General features: G+C 39.7%; 2 protein-coding genes across 3 annotated transcripts in view; one reads left to right on the top strand and one right to left on the bottom strand.

The window, feature by feature from the left end:
• Positions 1 to 9,691, top strand: part of LOC113024618 (parvalbumin-7-like) — a 45,376-nt gene extending 35,685 nt beyond the window's left edge. Inside the window, exons 1-5 of one of the 2 annotated variants that reach the window (XM_026171806.2) lie at positions 3,978 to 4,133; positions 7,580 to 7,648; positions 7,815 to 7,944; positions 8,088 to 8,197; positions 9,037 to 9,691. In XM_026171806.2, coding sequence (XP_026027591.1) covers positions 7,588 to 7,648; positions 7,815 to 7,944; positions 8,088 to 8,197; positions 9,037 to 9,062 — 327 coding nt within the window. In that variant the 5' untranslated portion in view covers positions 3,978 to 4,133; positions 7,580 to 7,587 and the 3' untranslated portion in view covers positions 9,063 to 9,691. Of the gene's footprint in view, positions 1 to 3,977; positions 4,134 to 7,579; positions 7,649 to 7,814; positions 7,945 to 8,087; positions 8,198 to 9,036 lie in introns of those variants that run through there. The other variant, XM_026171807.2, reaches the window with a different exon arrangement.
• baiap2l2b (BAR/IMD domain containing adaptor protein 2 like 2b) lies at positions 9,364 to 23,152 on the bottom strand. Its single transcript, XM_080303180.1, has 14 exons — positions 22,924 to 23,152; positions 22,634 to 22,709; positions 21,797 to 21,883; positions 19,035 to 19,096; positions 18,384 to 18,455; positions 17,648 to 17,737; positions 17,352 to 17,483; positions 15,395 to 15,499; positions 14,675 to 14,777; positions 14,266 to 14,473; positions 13,575 to 13,640; positions 12,408 to 12,744; positions 12,253 to 12,296; positions 9,364 to 11,839 (listed from the first exon to the last, which is right to left on the bottom strand). The coding sequence occupies exons 1-14, from the start codon at positions 22,975 to 22,977 to the stop codon at positions 11,764 to 11,766; spliced, it is 1,512 nt and encodes a 503-aa protein (XP_080159306.1). The 5' UTR covers positions 22,978 to 23,152; the 3' UTR covers positions 9,364 to 11,763.
• Between the last annotated feature and the right edge of the window lie 1,149 nt (positions 23,153 to 24,301).

Here is a 24,301-nt window from a genome sequence, read left to right as displayed (position 1 = left end):
TTTTATGCTGACAAAGAGAAAGTACCAGTTGTATTCAATCATCATCACTAATGAGACGTTACTAAGCCTTTGTCTTGCCCAGTTTCAAGACATTGTAGAATCTTTTGACCCTGTGTATTACAGAAAACCCAAAATAAATTCAAACTTGTGCACCTAGTTCATGTTTTTTTAAGTCATTACAGAGTCAACATTCATGCCCATACTGTATGTAAATTTCTGACCACAACTGTAAATAAAACTGAATTGAACTGATTGGGAAAGTGGGTCCATAAAGAGACTACCTACTGAGGAAAGTCAGCAAAATTCAAATTAGGTATGGATGTGAAATAAAAAGCCGTATCAGCAATAAATAAATAAATAAATAAAAAGCATATTTTTGCAGACCCCTGTAGGCCATTCAAAGAGAGCAGTAGAAATAGTTGGACTCATGTACAGCGGTCACTCGCTATAACGTGGCTCAACTTTCGCAGCTTGTCTGTTTCACTGATTTTTTTTGTGCAATTTTGCATGGTTTTTTGTTTGTTTGTTTGGGGTTTTGTTGTCTTTTACAGCGCATTGTGTTCTGCATCCTGACTGGCTGGAGACCATTGTCAATCGATCTCGTGCCGTGTCTCCTGTACAGTACAGAATTCGTTCAGCTTTTCAAATTTACATGAATCTTCAATTGCTAGCAGTGTGACTCCGAAGTGCTGTACTGTATGTTTGTAGGTTCCCCCCAACAAAAGAAATGAAAGAAACGTGTGGAAATGTTCATGCCTGTCTGAGAAAAGTGTGTAAAGTGTGTAGTGAGGGGTTTTACAGCCTTAAAACATCTATACTAATTGTAAAAAATTAAGTTGGCTACTTTGTGGATTTCACCTATCGTGAGTTATTTTTAGAATGTAACTCCCGCGATAAACAAGGGACCACTGTAGTCCAAAAAGTAGGTTAATTCTATTTTAATCATCTTTGTTATTAGCTACAGACTTTTCTTTACTAAGTTGTAAACACTGTGAAGCCACATTTCTATCAAGGATGTTTTGGTTGACACTGTCAAAAACCTTTGACAAGTCTAATAATAAACCAAGACTGTAGAGATCTCATGAACAAGCTGCAAATTCCTCTTTGTGTATCTCAGTGTCTTTCTCTATCCTCCCTTCCTGACCGTTCTCCACCCCCACCAACTACAAATCCTTCCAGCATGTTGTCCTCACCACCTCACTCCTCCCTTTCCCATTCTTCTACAATGCTGGAAAGTGCTGACGAGAGGGTAACTCAATAGAGAGGCGAAATCTAAGAGTGTCTCAGGACAGAACAGAGGGTCAGCGCAGGACATGAAGGAACAGAGAGTCACATTTTATTTTCCCTTTTTATGTTTGGTAGTCTTTTAAATTTAAAATGTTTACATTTTTTTGTTGCTATTTTTGTTCTTTAATTAGTAACGGGTTTTTTAACAATACTATTAGTCACAGTGTCAGCTGCAGTTGAATATGTCATAACATTACTACATTTTGTGCCTGAATTTTACACTGGAAACCATGGCAGACATTACTATTACTAACAGCCAACAGTAAAATCTAACCATGGAGGTGTTCGATTATTAAAACCTGTAATTAGCAAGTCATTATTAAGGCTTAAAATGTGCTGTAATTTCCAGCTTTCTCTTCCACACAAAATTTGCAGAGAATGAATATTTGATGTTGAAAGCCTAATACCTTGGCAGTGTGGTATAATCAACCATGAACTCCCAGGGATGAAATCTCATTTAATGCTCATAATGAAAATCTCTGCAGTAAAAAACAAAAAAGCCCTTCGTATCTTTAACTGGCTGCCGTTTTATTACAACTAAAGTATCTTACTGACTTTTCTTTTCTTTCAGAGATGCACTACTACAAATAAATTTCTCTGTTGGCCTTGACTAACTGGGTGCAAGGTGGCCTACTAAATCACTCAGCAAAAGATAAGCGAACCAAAGGGAGAAAAGGGGAGAACAAAAAAGGCACAAAGTTAACAACCTATACAGACAGAGACTGATAAGCACAGGTGTATGGTGTAGGAAGATATGGACAGAGAAATTAGATATAAAAAATAGGACGATGTTAAGATGAAAGGACAGATAGGGAGAGAAAAAGTTGAGGGGAAAGTTTCTCTTGGATAAAAGATGGAAAGAAGAAAGAAGAACAGACTTCTTCAGCATAACTTTGCCTTGGATGAGTTAGAAATCCTAGCAAATCAAAAAAAAATTAAATGCATTTCTTTGGCACAATTCATACAGTGGAATTCATTTGAATGCATTCATAAAATGCAAGAATAAGTTATGAATCCAATATAAAGCAATTTAGGAAGGTGTTGGGACACCTCGTGCTGCCAGCACGGCCATAGTGTTCCTTGGTGTTGATCATTATTTTAAGTAGCTTTTACTTATAAAAACTGAATTTTAGTGTCTGCTCTTAATCACTCTGAATTACATTAGGCAGTGAGTACTGCAAAGCTCTGTATAACAAAGGTATCTTGTACACTGAACTTATACTGTGCTATTTACAAATCTTGAGCCACCAATCTATCCTTTATATTTTCCTTCCAAAGAGCCAGACTCAGACAACAGAGAACTTAGCAAAAGACAGTTAAAGAAAGTGTATCTTAAGGCAGCAGTCCCCAACCTTTTTTGCGCCACGGACTGTTTTATGTCTGACAATATTTTCACAGACAAAGGATAAATACAACAAAATAAAACCTGACCGGTACCAAAAAAAGAAGATTTATTCATAACACACAGGAAAAGACCCAGGGAAACTAAATTAACGATAAAAACCAATAAAAACCCTGAAAACTATAAATGTCATGCCCGAGCCTCAACTCTCGTGGCCCGGTACCAAACGACTCACGGACCGGTCCAGGGGTTGGGGACTGCTGTCTTAAGGCTCTCTGTTATTGGTAGCATGTTCCAAAAGTACATAATTTGCTCTCAAATTATGCTCTCTTCTGTTTTTTTCTGAATATACCAAATAGCCAAGAATTGAACAAGTGATGGACAAAGAAGACGTGGCAGTCTTAAAAATAATCTACAGCAGATAAACACCATCTGAAAGCCATGTCCTTAAGAAAAAGGTAAAAATCCAATCCAAAAATCTGGCTTTTAGGAAAAGATCCATCTGCGGTTCACTGAAATGTAATCAAAAATTGTCTCAATCAAAGAGTCAAGAAGTCGTTCTCAAGAAAGGGAACGGGGAGAAAGGGCTGAGGTATGCCAAACTGAAAATCAGTGCCAGCAGGTCTGATGGACCACTGCATCTGAATTTGACCTTTCTGGTTCAAATCTTTATTAATATGCATATGAAGATGTGAGGTAAGAAGTGAGGTACAACAGAGACCATGTGCAGCTATCTGTAAAACACGGTGGAGGCTCTGTCATGGTTTTGGGTTGAGCGTTGGACATCTTGTCAAAACTGTGTGTAATGATGAACACAGAAAAGTATCAGAGTTGGATCCCCCATGAAATACTGTCTGATTGGTTGTAGCATCATTTATTTGCCTTACATACTGTATTCCCATGTATGTTTCCTTAATTTTCAACAAACAGCTACACCTACTCCCCATTTTCCTAACAAAATATAAAGAAACTGGACTTCACACAGTGCTACATGTGCAACTCCTTGATGGCATTTTCTAAAAGTAGTTGTAACTACAGCCTCTCATAACATGGCCAAGCCAGTGCTATTAGTTATACTGAGTGTGAGAGACAGGACCAAATGTATTGACAGACGCACAGATCAAGACAGAAGATGTGGGTACGGTCCAAACAAGACAGATAAAGTGGTATTATTACCAGTCCCGTGTGTGATATGGTAGTGCTGCACAGAAAACAGAAAACGATCACACTCTCAGGCCAACAGTGCTTGCGTCATATCTTGACACCCCCCCTCCTCCTCCCCTCTGAAAATAGAGTATAATGAGAGGTGGGCATGTTGTGTGTATGGGGTAAGTGTGTATGTGTTCGGAAGCAGCTATAAAAGTCATATTGTGTCGTCCCCCCCTTCATCTTGCTCATCTTACCTCCATCTCCTGCCCTTCTGTCTTCTCTCTGCTCCAATTCCTCTCCATCACCTTTTGTTTTGCCTTATTTCTCAGCTGCAATCATCCACCCCTTTATTCAGGTAAGACAGAAAATAAATAAACACACACACAAACATTTACAGGTGCAAGAGACCACACATAGGACACTGGAAGCTGAAGATTTAACTGCAATTTTTTTCGGGGATTATCTGTGACAAGCAGAGAGACTTCAGCTAAGTGAAATAGTTGTAAATTACCAAGATATGAATGACACATGGGGATAAACTGTTTGTAGCTGCAGGATGTGCATCGGGGGGGTGTTTGTGTAAGCCTGAGGGCGAACGCTCCGCTAGAAACTCGACTAAGAAAATCAATCAGGAGCACCATTGATTCAGGATTTGCGAGGCCTATGAAACACAACTTGATAAAGTGAAAAGGTCCAGTCAATAAAGTCATACAGTATTAGAAGAATAACAAGCTATGTAAATATATCTTTTTGAAATCAATCCACAAATTGTTAAATATGGGGATGTTTGGTGGTTTCAGTTTGGTTTTCGCTCCTCTGCAGTAGCTTGTTTTAAATAAAAGGTAATGTTAGCAGCAGGTGTTGGTCTCGTGGGTGTTTCCTTGCTCAGGTTTCACCAAGAACAGGTGTCAGTGGCACAGCAGCTGTGTGCTTAAGTAACTTTAAGTACAGTAGCTAATGTCTGCTGTAGATGATTTTAGGTGTTGTTGGTATTCTGAAAAGAGGACTTAAATAAGACACGCTTCACTGAACAATACACTTTTCTGTGCCATGACTCAGAACTTTAACTGGCAGATATTTATATGTGCTTTAGGGTATTATGCTGATCTGCTTTTCAAATCATTAACGCCACCAGAAAAAAATTAAAATAAAAAAGTTAAGTTGCTGGTTAGAACTGTATCTACTTTTCTAAAGAAACACGACTTATTTATAGCACACACGCAGGCAAGAGTGGCTTTCAATCCTCAGTGAAGGTCTGTTATGTTATGATACTAAAATATAACCCCACATATCCATCACAGCATGCACATCCTTCACTGCAAGTTAAATAAAGTCACCGAGTGTCATTCATAATATGTGAGCAGAAACGTTGTCACTCTGCACACTGAAATAAGTGGGCGCACACAATTACCCACCCCATAAGGAAACCCAGTTACCTCGGGCTCTGTATGTGTACTTTTTTGTATCACCGTTCAGCCTATCAGAATGTTATTCAATATATTATACATATATATTATATATTATCCTTCATGTTATTTTGAGCATTTTTGTTCTTGCTCTTTTAGAGACATACACATAATATCTGAAATGAAATTATTATGATTATCACAACTACAACTATTATTATTGATGAAAAATGTGTGTTTAAACTTTAAAAGATAGCCAGGCCTTCTTCGTTTGTCTCTTTGTGTCGGATTTGAGTGTGAAACAGTTCATACATGTGGTTTAAACACAGAATTATGCGACTGAGGCCCAGTTTGTCTGCATTACAAGTGTGAGGGCATCACGTTTGAGGGCACAGTCATGGAAAAAGAAAGCGCGCATGCTCGTGAACACTTGTTGCAAAGTTCATGAACAGTGGGACAAAACCTGTGAATTTTACGATGGGCTGAAAGAACGTCAGTTATGTCATCTGAATGTTTAGTTTTGTGTTTTACAAAATACAAAACACAAAATCTGACAAGATCCACAACAACTAACTGGAACCGTATGACTGCTGATATAGGTAATAAAAACAACTGTGGCACGTTCCCAAAAGCAAAAAATGTTATCCCTGAGATGGCTTCATTGCATCAACGCTTTCTATTTGCATCATCTTATTGACAGGAAAAAAAATCTGCACATCTCAAGACATTTCACAAACCACAAACAGATGCTCACTAATTGGTTTTTGTTGCCAAAAACAGACACATAACAGGTGTGGTGACAGTTGAGAAGCTGATTGGATGGAAAGCAAGAGGATGACAATGAATTTTTACTTTTATCATTCTGTCCTTTGGACAGGAAGGCCTGGGATTTTCCAGGGGTCAGGATAGTGCAATCTGCACAGGGACTACTGACATGACCCCGGTGGGGCTTTGCAAGTCTCTCAGCACACGTATCCTGACTGTGAGACATATACTCTTACATACTCAGGAGCTCACATCTCTTAAAGACACAAAACCCACTCATCAAACATCTATCTTGACAACTCAGCACTTGATCCCAGAGCTCTGAAATGACAGGACTCTGGGATCAGCTCAGGTGGGACACCTACAGGTTAAAGTCATGTACTGCAATTAAGAGGACACTGATCACAAAATAGAACCGAGCAAGCGGATGAGACATGAAACACAACAGGTTACACATTTGTACTGAGCACACGCAGCTCTACAGCACGCTTTGTGTTATTCAGCTATAAAGTGGTGTGTATTTCACAATGACTGGACAGGTTTCTTAGGTTTAATAAAGTTATTTTACAAACTAATGGAATTTTCTTTATATGTCAAAGCAAGGAATCAAAATCATTTCACATTGTGGGCCACATATTGGATCTTAAACTCCCCTTTTAGTCAGTATAAAGAATTTTAACTACATATAAATAAGTGCAATTTCATGATAAGCTGCTCGGCTTAAAATGTAAGAACTAAATGTTTTAAAATTATCAACTGTCATGTAATTATAAGACAGAGATTGGAGTCACTGGCAGGCCACTTCTGGTCCCTGGGCCTTGTGTTTAACACTGCTGGATTAAAGTGTGGAAAACATCTGCATCAACTGAGGGTAACTAGTTGCACTGTGACTCTGTGACACATGACACAGAGAACAGAAGACATTTCAATTAATAACATACAATTTAATGCCTAATTCTGAATTAAAAAAGGCTCTTTTCACACCATAAATTCCATCAGAGTTTATCCTGCAATGACTACTTTAACTGTAAAATATACCATGTACTTTAACTGATGTCAAAGTACTGTTTGACAAACTCAGCTTCGCTGTTTCACACGTTCTATTTGTCAAAATTGTAGTCAAAGAAAAAAATTGCAGGAAAGTCTCTCCTCAGAAGTGCTTAAATCCCTCCGACAGAGTGATACTTTTAAGATAACGGAGAATCCAGAGCAATTCTGGGTGCTTATTTCAGTGTACAAAGCTTGTCTCTCTCCATGGGCGTTTGCCAGACTGTATTTATGTCTCTGTCTTAAATTCTAACGTATGTCCTTCAATTAACCTCTCGTTGTGCCAAGTTCCACAGAGGCCATCTCTCGAATGCCTTAAAGATATTCCTACCAGGCCAGTCAGGGTTGAAATTCTCCTTGGGTTTGTTGGCATGGATAATCTTCTCTTAATTTACTGTTCTGTAAAATGCAACATCTGTCTAACTAAAAATACATTTCCAAACACATGTGCACATAACGAGTTAGATTTTACTTTCAGCTTTCGTATCACATCAGCTCAGCTGCAGAGCTGCTGCTCACTCACCTCTTTGAAATGCAATACCAAACTTTGTGCCTTTCATGTCCTCTCCGTCTCTCTCTCCAGGAAACAAAATGGTTATGACAGATCTGCTAAAACCTGAGGAGATCAAGAAAGCTCTTGATGCCTTCGCAGGTCAGTAACTGTTGTAGAGGCTCTGTGTTATTCTCAGCAGCGCTGCAAAGTGCCAAAAGTTGGCCTTAAATGTTTTGCTGACCCATAAAAAATCTGTTTTTAAAAAAAATCTGTGCACATGGAGTTGATGTAATAAAATCTTTTATCTTTGCCTCGTCTTTTGTAGCAGAAACATTTGACCCTAAAAAGTTCTTTGAAATGGTGGGAATGAAGGCCATGTCGGCTGAAAACGTCAAGAAGGTCTTTCAGGTTCTGGATGTGGATGGTAGCGGATTTATAGAAGAAGAAGAGCTAATGTAAGAAACTCAAACAGATGCAAAAACACGCTAAAAGCAGACATGATGAAAGATACAGCTCTGCAATATAACACTGATGTCACATGTTCCTTAAAGCTGCCCTACAGTGACCCACTTTCTGCATCAACCTGCACTTTTCTCAGGTTTGTACTGAAGGGCTTTTCCAAAGATGGCAGAGATCTGACTGACGCTGAGACTAAAGCATTTCTCACAGCTGCAGACAAAGATGGAGATGGCAAGATCGGCATTGATGGTAAGAGAAAGGTGTCAAAATGTTTTCAGTTTATTCTTCAAAAAGATACAAAGAGGTGATGAGAGTAGGATGAGGACGGGGTGGGAGGAGAGCTAGCAAGTAGGCTTTCTGCACTTCCACAAATGCTGTATGTTGTGTGGGATTTTTCAGATTTTACCAAAATGTTTCTAATGCTTGATTCTTATTGTTCACATCTAGTGAAAAACTGAATATGACCGAAGCAAATTTGCAAGTTTGCAAGAAAAGACACACTGAGAAAAAAAAATGTAATGTCACCTGTGCAAGCTAACACCAACTTTTAAATATCTAATTTGTTTACTGGAATAAACATGTCATAAACTAAATCTGCCAATTGATCTTTTTTTAACATAATCATAAAAACACAATATCTGAAATGTTAGCTATGGTAACACCATTCAGCGACTTCAAGGGATGACAGGTGGAATGAATGCTTGTGCTTGGTGTATAAGGAATCCCATAAAATACACCAAAGTGTGGCTGGGCCAGATAGTGAACCTCCTGATGTGTACATTAGCGTGTGAATGTTAAATAGAAAGCAATTGGGCATAAAAAAGTGCAAGAATGAATGGGTGAGTGAGAAATGTTAGATAACTTGCTTTGCAGAAAACCGGAGCAACAGTGTGGCCTGTTGATGTATTAAAGGTGAAAGATTTGTTTTATGATATAGAAGCTTTGGTCCAGAGGAAAAACACAGTTCAAGGTTCCAGACACCATGAAATACTTGGATCAGTTTCTTGTTGGTGTTTAACTGAATATGGTGACAATGTTTCACTCATTTGTGCGCATTTACATTTTTGTTTTGCTCTCTTTTTTTTCAGAGTTTGAAGCCTTAGTGCATGAGTAGGGGAAAGCTGAACTCCCCTCTTGTTCTTCCTGCTCCTCTTTGTCCCTGCATCCACATTTTGTAACTGCGACCTTCAAACTCTTCCTCCCTTTCCTCGCTCTGGACCCCTCACACGGAGTCAGACCAGGCCTGCTCTCTGCAAAACACTACCAAAAACAGGCCAACAGGGAGTCCACCTGAGGAGGAACATACAGGCATAACAGGCACCAGTTTCACTTTTCATTTTTCTTTTTATATATATAGATAGATAGATATATATTTAACCACACATGCTGTATGGATTTCAGAAGCATTCTTAATGATTTCGCGAGGATAGTCTGTGGTCAAAAAAGGTGGTACTAGTGTTGTAGATGGTGTAGATGTTCTCAAGACTCCTTAAATCTTAATTTCCTTCCTGCATTGTGTCTTGACTGGTTTTATTTCTAGATGTTCACATGTCAGTGCACTTTCCTCCCACTCCTCCTCTTTATCCACCTTCATTCACCTCCCTCACCTCAACCACCTCCTCCTTCTCCACCTCCTCCACCCCCTGCCTCTGATCAGATCATGTAGTAAATAAAATCATATAAGGAGAGCTGTGAAGAGAGAAAAGATCTCAGTATGAAATGATAATAAAAAAGAAAACTTGACGTGAGGTGTCTCTTTACTTATTGTTACTCGCAGTGAACACACAACATTGAACTCACACAAATACAACACACTGAACATCGCAAAACAGGTCAATCACTGGGATGGTGGAGAGCTTAAGCTTAACATTTTGGGAAACATGCCTTCTTTCTCAGGTTGCTTGCTCACACACACATATAAATATTTTGCCAACAGCCAGGTTTCATAGTAAAGAGACTGAAGACGTGGTGCTGACACATGAATAAAATGCTGTAGAAAACAGCGCAGCATCAGTGTTTTCTTCAAATTTCTGGCAACAAGCATACTTCCAAAAATGTTTAAATATTCTCTGAATATTTTTACCAACAGACTCAAACAAATATTAACATACAAACTCAAATTGCTGTACAAAGGTTTGTTAAAATAACCATTTTAGTTTAGTTCAGTCAGGGAGGATGGCTGATTTGGACATTGTAGCAATTTATATTTGGCGTCACATCACTATGGAGCAACAGGATCCTGGTACAGAACAGAGTGAACATTAATAACAAGAGATACAGACAGAAAGAAGGCCATGGGGTGGAGGCGGGTTGCAAAGTGGCTCGCAAGCCTGCAGCAAAACTCTTCTGGTCCTTTGTAGGTTTTAACATAAAATAAGTACAGTTCGTCATGTGTAACAAAACATGACATATTACACCTTTCTATTAATTATGTAACAAAAACTAAACCAAAATACTGAAGCAGTGTCAGAAAACAAAGCACATCACATGATTCCATAGAACCACCTTTAGCAGCGTGAAGTAATTGTGTGACATTATCAGCCAACATTGTTGTGGAGGAACTTTGATCCACTCTTCTTTGTAACACTGCCTGAGTTTATTGAGATTTGTGAGCTTTAATTTATGCATAGTTCTCTGAAGGTCCGATCGCAGAATTTCGGGTTGAGGTCTGTGCTTTGACTGAGGAGTTCAAGGTTGACTGTAAGGTTTCCAGGTCCTGTGGCTGCAAAACAAGCCCAAAGCATCACTCCGTCACCACTGTGCCGTTGGTAGGAGGGTTTTGTGTCGATATGCTGTTTGGTTTTCTCCAAACCTACTGCTGTGCATTATGGTCAACCACCTCTACTCGTTGTTCCCAAAGTCTTGAGTCTTGTGCAGATGTAACTTTGCATATCTAAGCTCTGCTGCAATATTTTATTTTTAGAGAGAAGAGGCTTTCTTCTGGCAACCATTCTATATAAGCCATATCTGTCCAGTCTTTTTCTAATTGTACTGTCAAGAACTTTACAATTTAGCATGCTAACTGAGGCTTGTAGATGTAGCTCTGTGCTTTTTGGTAATTGTGTGAGCTCTGCAAAGTCTGACTTTGGGGTGAATTTCCTGGGGCATCCCCTCCTAAGAGGTTTGTAGCATTGTGTTCTGCTATATAGTGGTGGTAACACCAGCTGATGATTAGTTAATCAAGTCAATCTGACCAGCAACGACTAGCTGCTACATACTCTCTTAATTAAAGTACCTGTGTGCTTAGTTTTTCACATTTTTCTGTAGCTTTGCTTAATTTTTGTTAAAGAAATTATGACACAGAGTAATATGTCATGTTTTGTAGTTCAACTGGGCTGCATTTAGCTAGTTTTAAAACTTAGAAAGGTCCAGATTAGTTTTACTCTGTCCTGATATATAAAACATTACAATTTACCATAACTGTGGATTGATAAGTTCATAGTAGGAAGTTTTTACAACTAAAAATTAGTCACTCAAAGGTTAATCAGTGTTCCTTATATAAAATTATGAAAGGGATGTCGATGAGCTAATGTGAGCTGAGACTGCTCAGCGCAGCTTGTCTTTGTGGCCTGTCTGAATTAATGCTATGATCAACTCAATGGTTTTAATATTTGATTAATCGATGTGTATTACAGTATCTTCTTTGGTATGGGAGATACGTTATCTTAAAACGGTACAAACCTTCTGGCCATTTCACTCAGAGCATTCACATTTCAGACATGTCACGTCATTCACTAACAAAAATGTATGTCCTGCCTCCACAACCTGATCTCACAGCATCAGTAACAAACCCTGCATGCACGAGTGCCGATGGATTAATGGATCTGAGGAGCAGATCTGTCATTGGTCGTCGTGGGACGAAGCTTTACCGTGGCGAATGGGTTTGTGCCTCTGAAATGAGAGGATGATGGAAAATGATATACAACACCACATGCACTCAACTGCTTTCTGCCAATACCAATAAACCACTCAGACAGAGGTGCACACACTCTAGGTTTAGACACTAACATCACACCACAGCCTGAGGGTGGTACATTTTGACAGTGTGCAATGAGCACTCTGTGGAGGTCTTTGTTTCAAGTAAACTTTGATCGGGGTTTATTGTTTGCAGTGGGAATTGGGATTCAAAAAGATGTTTCTTGCAGATTCTCAAGTGTAATCTAGTTTTCTGGGAAGACAATTCATAGGATTCATATATATTGGATCATGGTATATTGGCAAAGCAGTGCTGCACTGGCGTTTTTTTTTCCAGAACAATACATAACAATAATCCATAAATGCATACATAATCCATGTCTAATTACCTGGGAAACAGTGGGTTTTCAGGGGGTCCATGTGGTGATAATGCCTACAAAAAATACAAATAAATAAATGAATACAAATCCACACTTAGCACTGAAGTGTTGCGTATTTTTCTGTGTTAAAGAGACAATTTTCATTAAAGTCAAACATGTAGCACCTGGACGTCAGATGCTGATCCACCCTTTCTGTCAGGTAGGGGAGAAATGGGCCGAAAATCTCCTGAACTCCTCCTTGCACTCTGAATTGGTGGAGGGGGAGGCGGTGGGGGAGGAAGTGGATGTTCATTGTAGCTCCTTGTTTGACTCGGCTTCGTCTCCAATGCCTCTTCTCCCTTCTTCTCAGGGAGTGGAGAGATAGGCCTGAAGTCCACGGAGGCTCTACGATTGGGTGTGGCCGGGGGTGGGACGTCTCCGTAACTCTTGCTCTCTGACTGGTCGGCGTAGGTGTCACTGTCATTCAGATTGTTCATACTGTGACTTCTTAGAGAACTGCCACTGTTGGGGCAAAAGGAGCAGAATCTTTTAAGTGATTCATAGTGGGAAAAATATCTGGAATATTTTACTAAAGGATAACAAAATAACAACATGTCAAAGGAGCTTGCAAAGAAAAGCGTCTGGACTTCTTTAAGTTGCTTGAAGACGTTTCACCTCTCATCTGAGAAGCTTCTTCAGTTCTAAGGTCAAATGGTGGAGAGGAAGAAAGAGGAGTGAAAGAAGCCATCTATGTCCACTGTGAGCGACCATCTTTGAACAGAGGCGGGGGTTTATGACACCAACTCTCTGCCATCTATAATCCAGTTTTGAGATCCCTTCCCAGACGCCTTAACGCCCACTCACTTCCTGGGCCATCTGATCTCAGGAATTCGCATGATAAGGTGGGGCCAGGTTTCACAATGAACACACCCGAAACTCTGGCTGATTGGGACCCACGCCCAGTTTCACACCTTGGCTCAGGCGATTAGAGGATCATCAGGGGGTCCTTTTGTCCCTCTGGGGGGGGGATACTCACACTAGGTTTATATCTGGGACTCTCCACCATTTGACCTTAGAACTGAAGAAGCTTCTCGGATGAGAGGTGAAACGTCTTCAAGCAACTTAAAGAAGTCCAGACGCTTTTCTTTGCAAGCTCCTTTGACTACGATGACTGAGAACCTTCACAGACAAAAATAATAACATCTTCTCCCAGAGCAGCAACCTAAATATTCACATATCATACAGATTAGATCCTGTGGTTTGCCCCAATATCTTTTTTTCTTGGTGTCCAGTGTCATGCCAGAGAAAGAACATTTTGGCATACAGATTTGAGATTAGTATCTGTCTCCTACCTTGTTGCTAAATTATTGGAGAAATCCTCAATAGGGGCCACGTACGCAGCAGGGAACCAGCCCTGACTGGGGGAGAAAAGACAGAAAATTAAACATCATGTGTCTTCCTGTCTTTACATAAATCAAAAAACTAATTCCAGCAACAGACTCTGTAATTCTCAGTCTTGTGTTTTTTTCAGCGCTCGTGTAGTCTGTCAACCAAACACAAGAGCAATCCTTTAAATCACAGGTTCTCAACCTTTTCCCACATAATAATCTTTTCCCTCATAATCCTAACACTGATGGTTAGATGGTTCGGGCTTAGCATCGCACGATGATGCGAACTAACCCAAAGCTGATAATCTGGGGAACCCTGAGGGAGATTTCATGAGAGACGGATGTGATGTGCCACAATCACAGAGTTTCTGTTTGTTTTACTGGTTTCTGGTCTTTTGAGTTACTATTATTTAGTTTTACAGTAATAATTGTATTTTTTTTTAAATAGTATCATGAGCAAAACAAATTTGTGACTTGATCTAGGAGCTCAAAGTGGTAAAAGGTTGACATCTTTACCCTTTTATTGGAAAAACTCTGTGAGAGACTTTTTTTTTATAAGGCCATCAATTTTAAGATTGGGTGCAGATGATAACTGAACACTGTAAAGACGGAGCATTTCAAAAACGGCACATGCACGTAAATGTTTATTTCCCACCGCAGGCTGCTGTCAGTGCGCCCATACAGCCACCCGTTGCGTGGCTCCTGGACCAGGACGATGACAGTCTCGCCCCTGTTGAAAGGCAGGAGCTTTGGGTTGGATGAGGAGGGATGAGAAACCAGCGCTCTCATGACTCTCCCTCCTCCCAGGCCTAAAGATTCCCCCACTGAACTGGAGCGAGAGCGGCTGGGGAGGGGAGACGGTGCTGGAGGGAGAGGAAAGATGAAGGAGAAACAGAGAGGAGAAAAAGATTAAAAGAATATTAATAGGAATATTTTAGGCATGCATGAATGAATGCATATAAACAAGCAAAAATTAATACTTCTAATCTTCTCTGGCATCAAAGGTTATCAAATAATCACATATTAATATACAGCTCTTATAATTAGAACAGCACACCTCCCACCTCTAGAAGGGACTCTGCCCAGTGCGTGCTGCTCCCGCCTGGCCCAGGACATATCCTCATCTCTGGCTACCGTCTGCAGCAGGGAGCTCACTGAACCTCGCAGCTAAGCAGACACAGAATACAGATCCCACTGATCGGATTTTTTTATTTGAAGTCTGGCATAGCAAGGTTTGCTTTCAGCAGGAATATTACGATTATAAATAAACAATCTGGTGCTGGTGCTCGATTTAGTGTCAAGATTTCTAAAGAACCACAGAGACCAATGCTGGAAAAACTAAACACCATGTTGTACAAATAAACCAAGCAAATATGTGCTTACACTCGCTGTGAAGCACTTCAGCTGTAGATGATGGACTAAGCAACCTTTACAGCACAAATAGTACATTATTAGCAGAGAACAGACACATGAGAATACAAATACAGCTGCTGAACTAGACTGGGGATGCTAGTAAACATAACAGATGCCACTTATTAAGTGAATTTAACATAAATTATTTTAAATAGACTTTGGTTTATTTATTGAACTATAAGAAAAATAAGACGGTGAGACTTGACTTGGTTTCTGTTCCTATGTTTCCACAAATTCAAACGCAGCAGACTGTGCAGTGTTTCGCTGAGAAACCACAGCCACTGTACCTTGTTTTATAGTGCGTGGCATACTCATGTGTAATGTTCCTACTGGCTAAAAAAAAACGAGTAAACCTGATAAAGTGCTGGTACCTGTGCCTCTTGGTCTGAATGGGTGGGTGTTCGAGATCTGGAGACTCTGGTGTCATTCACTTTCTCTTTCCATCCGTCTGCCTTCTGCTGGAGAGATGCACCAGTCTGAAAACGGATTAGAGGTGAGCGCCTCATTCCATCTCAGTTTGATCATTCAGCAACATGACTAGGCAAGGCAAGTTTATTTGTGTAGCACAATTCAACAACAAGGTGATTCAAAGTGCTTTACAGAGACATTAGAAACAAAAACAAATAAAAAGCATGATTTAAAATTGATTAAAAACTAACTAACTAACTAACAAACAAACAAAACAGTATATAAGATCAAAAATCAAAACAGATAAAATCAGAACAGTAGATAAAATCAGTAGTTAAAATGTAAGTTTTGAAGTTTAAGCTTAAAAGTGTGGATTTGGTGCTTTATTCAAATACAGCTGAGAACAGGTGAGTCTTCAACCTGGATTTAAATAAACTGAGTGTTTCAGCTGATCTGAGGCTTTCTGGGAGTTTGTTCCAGATATAAGGAGCATAAAAGCTGAATGCAGCTTCTCCGTGTCTGGTTCTGACTCTGGGAACTGATAAAAGACTGGATCCAGATGACCTGAGGGATCTGGAAGGTTCATACTGGGTCAGGAGGTCACTGATGTATTTTGGTCCTAAACCATTCAGAGCTTTATAGGCCAGCATCAGAACTTTAAAGTCTATCCTCTGACGGACAGGCAGCCAGTGTAAAGACCTCAGAGCTGGACTGATGTGGTCCACTTTTTTGGTCTTAGTGAGGACTCGAGCAGCAGAGTTCTGAATGAGCTGTAGTTGTCTGACTGATTTTTTTAGGTAGACCTGTAAAGATGCTGTTACAGTAATCAAGCCTGCTAAAGATGAATGCATGGACTAGTTTTTCCAGGTCCTGTTGAGACATCAGATCTTTTATCCTTGAAATATTCTTGAGGTGATAGTAAGCTATTTTGTTATTGTCTTAATGTGTTTTTCTAGGTTTAGGTCTAAGACATATTGCTTCAGTAAATAAGACACATGACACTGAGAAGTGAGTTTCATCAGATGAACAAGATATTGGCAAGGTCCCACATGACTGGGATAAAAAGGCTGGGCAGTTCAGTGTCTTGGTGGAAAAAGCACTCCAAGCTCATGGCTGATGGCTGCAGTCGGCCTTCCCTTCACAACATGATGGATTGCAGCTGATGTAGCTGATACACAGAATACTAAGCTCCATCTACTACCATGAAGTGGGAAATGCAGCTTATCGGTCAGGACAGTAATTATATATTCAAAATGTTACAAAAACTAGTTATTGTTCAGTGTACCGGCTATATTGAAGGCTGCAAAAGTTTTCTTTCAAAGGAAACTTGTATTACATAATAATACATTCATCAGCTTTTTTTCTGATGAATGTAAAAGAAAATATAAATTAAGCAAAATTTTGTATTTCTGTATTATATCTAACATGTTTTTTGTTCCTTGTTTTGCAGAGCAGATTGTAGTGAGTATTTCTTTAAAAAGTATGTAATGTGCCTTTCAGCAGGTTACAAGGTTACTGGTGACTAAACTGACCCATCATCATGTCACCTAAAAATAAAAGATTTAAGGCCTTTACATACTGAACACGTAAAATTTTTGAAAATATTTCATATGTTAAACATTTTTTTTGGGACCCACCTATTAATGGAGCTTTTCACACCGACACCGTAATCTCCCAGATTTACAACATTTATTTTTCCTGCTTAAACTCGATTTTTCTGATTTCATTGCATTTGAATCAACAGATCTGACCAGTTACACCATTACATTTAGCAACAAGTGCACTTGTAGCTCAAAGAGCGCACTAGTACTGAATAAATTATGGCAAAAGTAAGATAATACCATTTTACCTTAATCTCACACAGATGCTGCTCAGGGTTAATCAACTCTACTGTGTAGGTTGGCCAGTGTGTATGAATACCTTGTTAATTAGGAACAGCAGTGACTGAGTGAGGCCACAGTGTTTCTCTGCCAAGAAGCGATACCTCCTCTCCTCCTCCTTTAAGATCTCCTGATGGCTCTGCCGCAGGTACAGCATGTATTCACTGTTCTCCTAAAACCGCACGCACAGGGAACAATGAACATGAGGGCATGCACCTACAATGATACACTCACAAGGTGTATTACTGGACTGTGTGTGTGTATTTGTGTGTGCATTAATATGAATGTGCATAATGTCAACACATAATATTTTTCTATGTATGTTTGTGTAACTACCAGAGAGTCTCTGTAGGTTCCCCGTCTGAGCTGCTTCTCCAAAGCCTCCGCTTGGTTTCTTACTTCCAGCTCGTACACTCTGCGACTGCCCTGCGGCACAAAGAAAGTTTATTTGCAAACTATACAAAAATTGTAAGAGGCTTAGCAGGTCATGTTTATCCTAGTGCTGGTCAACCGCTCTCCATCTTTGTCCTCTCACCTGCTTGTGCTGCTGGCGATGCAGCACCCCTCTGTTTCTTATTCTAATTAAGTCCAAAGATGAAATTGCTGACAAAAGAACCAGAAGCTCCGTTTTCACTCAAAGAATTACGTGGAGTGATTTTTAAAGATAAGATAAGAGAACCTTATTAGTCCCACACATAGGAAATTTGTTAAAAGTAAATCTTGAGAAGAATATGGCCTGTTCCTGTCACAGATTACAGGGTTTGTTTAAAACTTTATTCATCTGTGTTTTTAACCCGTTCCAACTTTAAGACAGTTTTAGGGTAACTACTAATTATTGATGATTTCAAGCTGATCTGACTTGAAACAAAGCTTGGAAGCTTAAAATGTACTTTGTTAATTAAAAAATAAAAAATAAATGAATGCAATAGTATTTTGAAACTATTACAGTCGCACTGTAGGATTGTTAAAGTTTGGTTTATTTACCATAAACCAAAAAACCTAAAATAGTCCAGAAGGTTTTCTTAATTTCACAGGCAGAAAAACGTAAGCTTTCCCAATGCATTACACTCACATCAATATACTCCTCGTCCAACTTGATATTCTTCTCCATTGCTTGCAACACTTCTATCTGGAACCATCGAAACTGCAGCAGAAAGAAAGAATTCAACTGGAACAGTGATGAACCATCTGTCCTCTTGTTTAAACACAGGCTTTAATTATCAGGTTCATTGTGCTGTTTGACTAAATCTAAATGCAAATGTGCTCCTTCCTCAGGCCAGCTTTGTAATCAGAGGCCATGCTTTGATTATTCATACCACAATTAGGCACAGGGGTTTTAGTGTCAAAAGAAAAATAACATACAGGGACAAACTAGTGTCCTCGAGGCTTTATGTAGCTAACTTCGATGAAGCAGTTTGTAAGAAGTGAAATCTGCTTTTACTAGCATCCTATAAATGCTGAACTCACAAATTCAAAGATCTGGGGACAAACTGGGGAAGTTACATTGAAGCAAAATACTTATTGTAGCTGTTTTTACTCATCATTTGACAAATAATGTATAGCGGTTATTATTCTGTCAAATATAGCTTAATACCCACCAAGCATTATTTTCAGTTTGGTAAAAACTTTCAAGCAAACAAAATTAAATTCACAGAAGTAGAACTGCTGTATGTAGTATTTTAAAGACTGCAGGGATCAGCATTTACTGAGGAAATGTACCAACCACTCCCTCCATCTCTGCAGTGAGCCTCCTCTGTGTTTCTGAAATCTGGATCAGGACATCCCCTGTTCAAAGAAAAAAAAAAACAATTCTGTACGGAAAAATATTTGAAGAAAGCGAAATCTTATTGGGAATGTCAGTAATTTGATCTAAAACTTTAACACAGTGTAAAACCACTTGAGCCATGAACGAGTCCGGTTGCTACGATGGTGGAAAGTTAGCCAACCCTATATACTGTGGGTAGGGTTGCCAACCGTCCCTTAAAATACGGAATCGTCCCGTATTTAGAAACAAAAGTACACGTCCCGTATTGAGCTAATAAGGGACGCACTTTGTCCCGTAATACAGTGAGAATCAAAAGTAGTCTATAAATGTTAATGGAATTAACGCTTTGTTTGAAAACATAATTCCCAGCCCCTCTCCTGCTTTGTGACCAATGAGCTGACAGCACACTTATGACAATTCGAGTATGACAATTCAGATTACCGCTCATCTCATTGGTCGAGGAAAGGTCGCTTGCGGAGAAAATACCGGAAGACAACAGATGACCACAACAAGAAGCATGGCCAACAGGGGAACAAACGCAGACACTGCGGTGCAAGTCTCGGACGACAGTACATCTAAAGCTGGGCAGACACTGTGCGATTTTTTTTTCATTCACGTTATTCAGCTCCTGCTCAAACTGCACGATTGACTCACAGGGGTTATAAGTTGGTAGGTCACGATGCAGAGTCTCACACTATACCGCCCGATGCTCTGATGAGACCTGAGTGCTCACACTGTGCCTCCATAAAATGAAGGTTATAACAGAAATTCTGTCGCTCGCTCTCCCTCTCTGTCTTTCACTCACACAGACACCCCACCACCATCAACTTTGCTAAATTGAAAAACATTGATCAGGCAGCTGTGATTAAGCAGCAATGTAAATCAAACTATTTTCACGGTTGTTGTGGTCGTGATAATTTTGTGATGCCACATCGAAAAGACTCGGATGAGCTTTCCAAAGTTCTACAAGTTGTGCCTCCATCGCTTGGGTCCAGATCACACGCCGCACAGCCTTGCTGCTCCATCTTTTTCACCGACGTTTACGTGTTAGCGCGTGAGCGGCTGTGTTGACACCCTCACGAGCGATTGATGATCGGGAGCTGGTCGTGAGGTGTTAATCGCTTCTCGTTACCCCACGTATACTACACGATGCACGATGAAGGCCAAAATCGGGCCGATCACCAAATCGGTCGCACGACTCAAAAATCGGCTCAAAATCGGCCAAAAATCGCACAGTGTAAGCCCAACATTGGAGCAGCAATGTTTGTTCGCTCAGAGAAAGAAAAAAAGGCTGCAAAAGTACAGAGAGGAATGGGAAAAGGAAAACACCTGGCTGGAAAAGTGCACGATAACACCTTTAAAGCGCACTGCACTGTGTGCCGGCGCACTTTTTCCATAGGCATGCTTCTAGTGGTGGGCACAAGAAGAACATGAGGGGTGTGAAAGCTCAGGGAACCCTTAACCATTTTTTTGTCCACCAGGCCACGGCAGAAGCAGATATGGTATGTAAACACTGGTTTGTTTTTTTAAACCCTCTGGTTAAGGTTATTATGGGCATGTGCAGTGAATATCAGCGCTATGTGGCCAGAAGTGTGATAATATAATTTATTTTGTGTAATAAACAACTGCAAGGATAGATGATTACAACAAATAGATCACTAATACATAAAAGTAATACATAGATGAATAATGATGATGAGTTAAGATGCGTAATCATGGGAACAAGTGGGTTTACAAACAGGAGCAGCTGATTAGCATTAGAAAAGCTGAAATAATACCTCAACTGAAGCCAATTGTACTAAATGCACTATATGTGCACAGTTACAGGAATATTTTTTGTTCTATTGCTTTCTATTAATTTATATAATTTTAAGTTAAGCAGGACAGAGTGCTTTTAAAGAAAGATTTACTTATATTCTCAAAAGTTAAGCATGACAGGCTTCTGTTTAAGAAAGAGACCTGTTTTATTGTGTTAATGTTGTCATTTTGAGCTAAAAATAAATGGCTAAATGATCATTTGTTTCCCATATGGTCATATCACAAAGAATATGCATCTGCTTAAATCAAATTCAAGTCAAATGGTTAAAAAATAATTTCACACACAAAAAAAATAGCTACCACACTGGGAAGGGTGAAGACAACTGGGTTGCCCGGCCCTGGCCACGAGGTGTCCCTTATTTATTTTTCAGCGAGTTGGCAACCCTAACTGTGGGCACCTCCGGCCTTGTCTATTGTCAAGGATTGCGGTTGAGCTAATAAACTGAGTGGAGCTGAAAGACTGCCCTCATCTATAATTCAGTGGCTGCCACTCAATAGGGCTCCTGGTCACGCTGTGGTTCCCTGACCTTCACAGTTAGCCAACCTACCGAAACCACATGTATGCTAGCCAACACTGTCTTAATAGTAGCATAAAGCTAATTACCGCTGAAGAATGATAACACACATCTCTAATGACAAAGGGAAAGCTTCCATAAAATATAGTGCACACACACTAGCTAAAAGAATCAGTAAATACACACACACACGTATATGTAGCCTATATGTATGAAAAGAAGGAGAGTACAATTGAAATTTACTTTGTGTGGTTTAAAATCTAGACTGTGTTTGTGCAAGTGCAGTGTCTCAGTAGAGCACTCTTGATAACGATGCTTCTCTAATGAAAGCAATAAATCAAGGGTGAAACCTGTTTAATAATGAGTCACAAATACACACACTCGTACCAAGGGAGCGAGATGAAAGTGTGTGAAGTGCCTGGTCGCCCATCTTAGCCACAGCGCTGAAATAGGCCTCACTGCAAACGCCTAAGGCTGCAACATACAGACATCGAGAGACAAATGTAGCTTTTCACATTTAGACAAATCAAACTGACAAATCTATAAACTCTACAGTAACATCACAACCACTTAAACTGCTTCTTATTGTGTCGAACAGTTCTGCTTTTATTCATTACTTTTAAAAGACTGGCAGTGTTATTTGATATGTGATTCTGGTCTAAGAATAGCCTCGTGCCACTTGGTATAGTTTTACGGCACAGCCCCACTGCCCTGTGGCTGATAGCCTGAATTGTTTTATCAGGCATAGAGATGCATGAATGATGCATGCTGCTTGCACTATGCAATGTGACACACGTGATTAAGATTGGAAAATGTACAATGGAAAAGTCGGACAACTCGGACATGCAAATAAAAGGTGATGCACACAAAAAAAATCTCTCATCTCTGGAGAAAAAAGGTTTTAAATTCTGCTTAATGTCAGCAATCAAATAGATTATTTTTATCAAATCATATTTTCATATTCACATGTACAAATCTCTTTATATCTTTTCCTAACCAAATAACTTCTACAAATGAGTAGGTCCTTGATAGACATTTACAATCCTGTGACATTTTTTGGATTTTAATTGCAGCTTGTGGCCTCCTTCTTAGGGTCTCCATGGGCAGACTTTACTTCAATCATCTCTGTACAATCCTGATCCAACATCTACACTAGTGCTAACAACAAAATCCACATTCTCCACAGTGTAACTGCTCCTTTCAGTCATTCACAACCTCGCTCACCTTGAAAGGCCTTGATGTAGCTGTTTCCAAGAGCAACGAGCTTCTGAAGGCCTGGGTTGAAGTGCTCCATCAAGTTCTGCAGAAACACACGAAATACAAACTGAGCACCACACCAGGTGAACTCAGCAGTGACTTGAAGCGTAACGCTAAAATGTATTTTTATACTCACCTCCAAGTGCGCCCCGGCCTAGTTTAAATATACAAAATCCTTCTTTAAATAATGAATACTATACCGGTCCCCAGGTTTCAACACAATGAACAAAAACAAAAGAAACATGATGTAAACTCACCGAATAGACAGATAAAGTTGATTTGTGCAGCTGATCACTACTGACTCCAGACATATTGATCGATTTCAGGTTTAACGATAAAATGAGAAAAAGCTGGTCAGAAAAAAACTAAACTTCTGTAAAAAGTCTGTATTCCCAGAAGTTTACTGTCCCGTGTATATCAGCGTCTTAAGGCTGAGAAAGTCACCTTCAGCTATCCTCCCACTGCTTCTGCTGTTTTCCCAAAGACCAATAACACCTATCTGACAGTTCCTTCTCCTTTTTTTCAGTCATTCGTTAATGAGCTCTTTTACCCTTATGTCATCAGCAGTTTTTCTGGAAAAAGCAAGTGAGCAAGGGTAAGAGAAGAGGTAAGGGAGTAGCTGACATCGATACGGCTGAGCAAGGTAAATTATTGATTGGAGCCCTGAAAGGAAAGGAGAAGGAGGACAGCCAGCTGCCTAACCATCCGTGACGTATCCTCACACCTGAGGGAAAATCCTGCCACAGTTTGTTTGACTGACGAGAAACAAATTTCCGTGTTAAAAAGGTACAAATTACTTAAATATAGTTAGCTCACAAAATGAAGTAAAAGTTTTAATGCAAACATTTTTCGTGCTATGGGGACATTTATGTGTGGAAGTAGAAGAGTAGAAGAGAGTGAGCAGCAACGAACTGTTCCAGCTTCTGAAATCAGGCAGAAGGTTTCGCACCATCCGAACAAGAACAGAGAGGCTCAAGAGGAGTTTTTATCCTCAGGACATTCGTGTGTTGAATCACCCCCATCATCCTTAAGTGACTGAGACAGGACTCATTAGCTCATTCTCATCATCCTGAATCCTTCTGGCCTCGCTATAGCACAAGACACTTTAACACCCTCCTCTCGCAATGTACACAAGCTGTAAATTTCCAGATTGTTTTATCTTATTTCATTTCTATTTATATAATGTACATAACTCACCCACTTGCCGCATATAATGTCCTCCTTGTATATACTTATTCACTGTATATAAAGTTCTGTCTGTCTCTCTTTTTTTTCTTTGCACAGTCGAGGAGCGTATCAGGTCACATTTCACTGCCTGTATAACCATGCACGTGACAAATAAAGAATCTTGAATCTTGAGAGAGAAAAAAGTATTCCACTTTAGACTTTGTTTTAAGTTTCTTCTCTTCTTTCCAATTATTCTGTCCTGGTTTCTGTTTGCTGTTTACGTCTGCTATGTTTTCCGGTCGCTCCCCTCTACTCTTCACAGCCCCACGTGACTTTTTACTTCATGAAATGACTGTAACATTCTTCTGTTGTGTATTTTGTCTGCATTTGGATGCAATCTGATAAGCGGAACTTTTCCAGGAAAAGTGTTAGTTCCCTTTCAAAAAACTAAACTAAATCATCACTGAA

This window comes from Astatotilapia calliptera, chromosome 6 (assembly GCF_964374335.1).
Source record: "Astatotilapia calliptera chromosome 6, fAstCal68.1, whole genome shotgun sequence".
Taxonomy (NCBI): Eukaryota; Metazoa; Chordata; class Actinopteri; order Cichliformes; family Cichlidae; genus Astatotilapia; species Astatotilapia calliptera.
The sequence above is the reverse complement of the archived record's forward strand: the minus strand, read 5'-3'. Positions and strand labels throughout refer to the sequence as shown.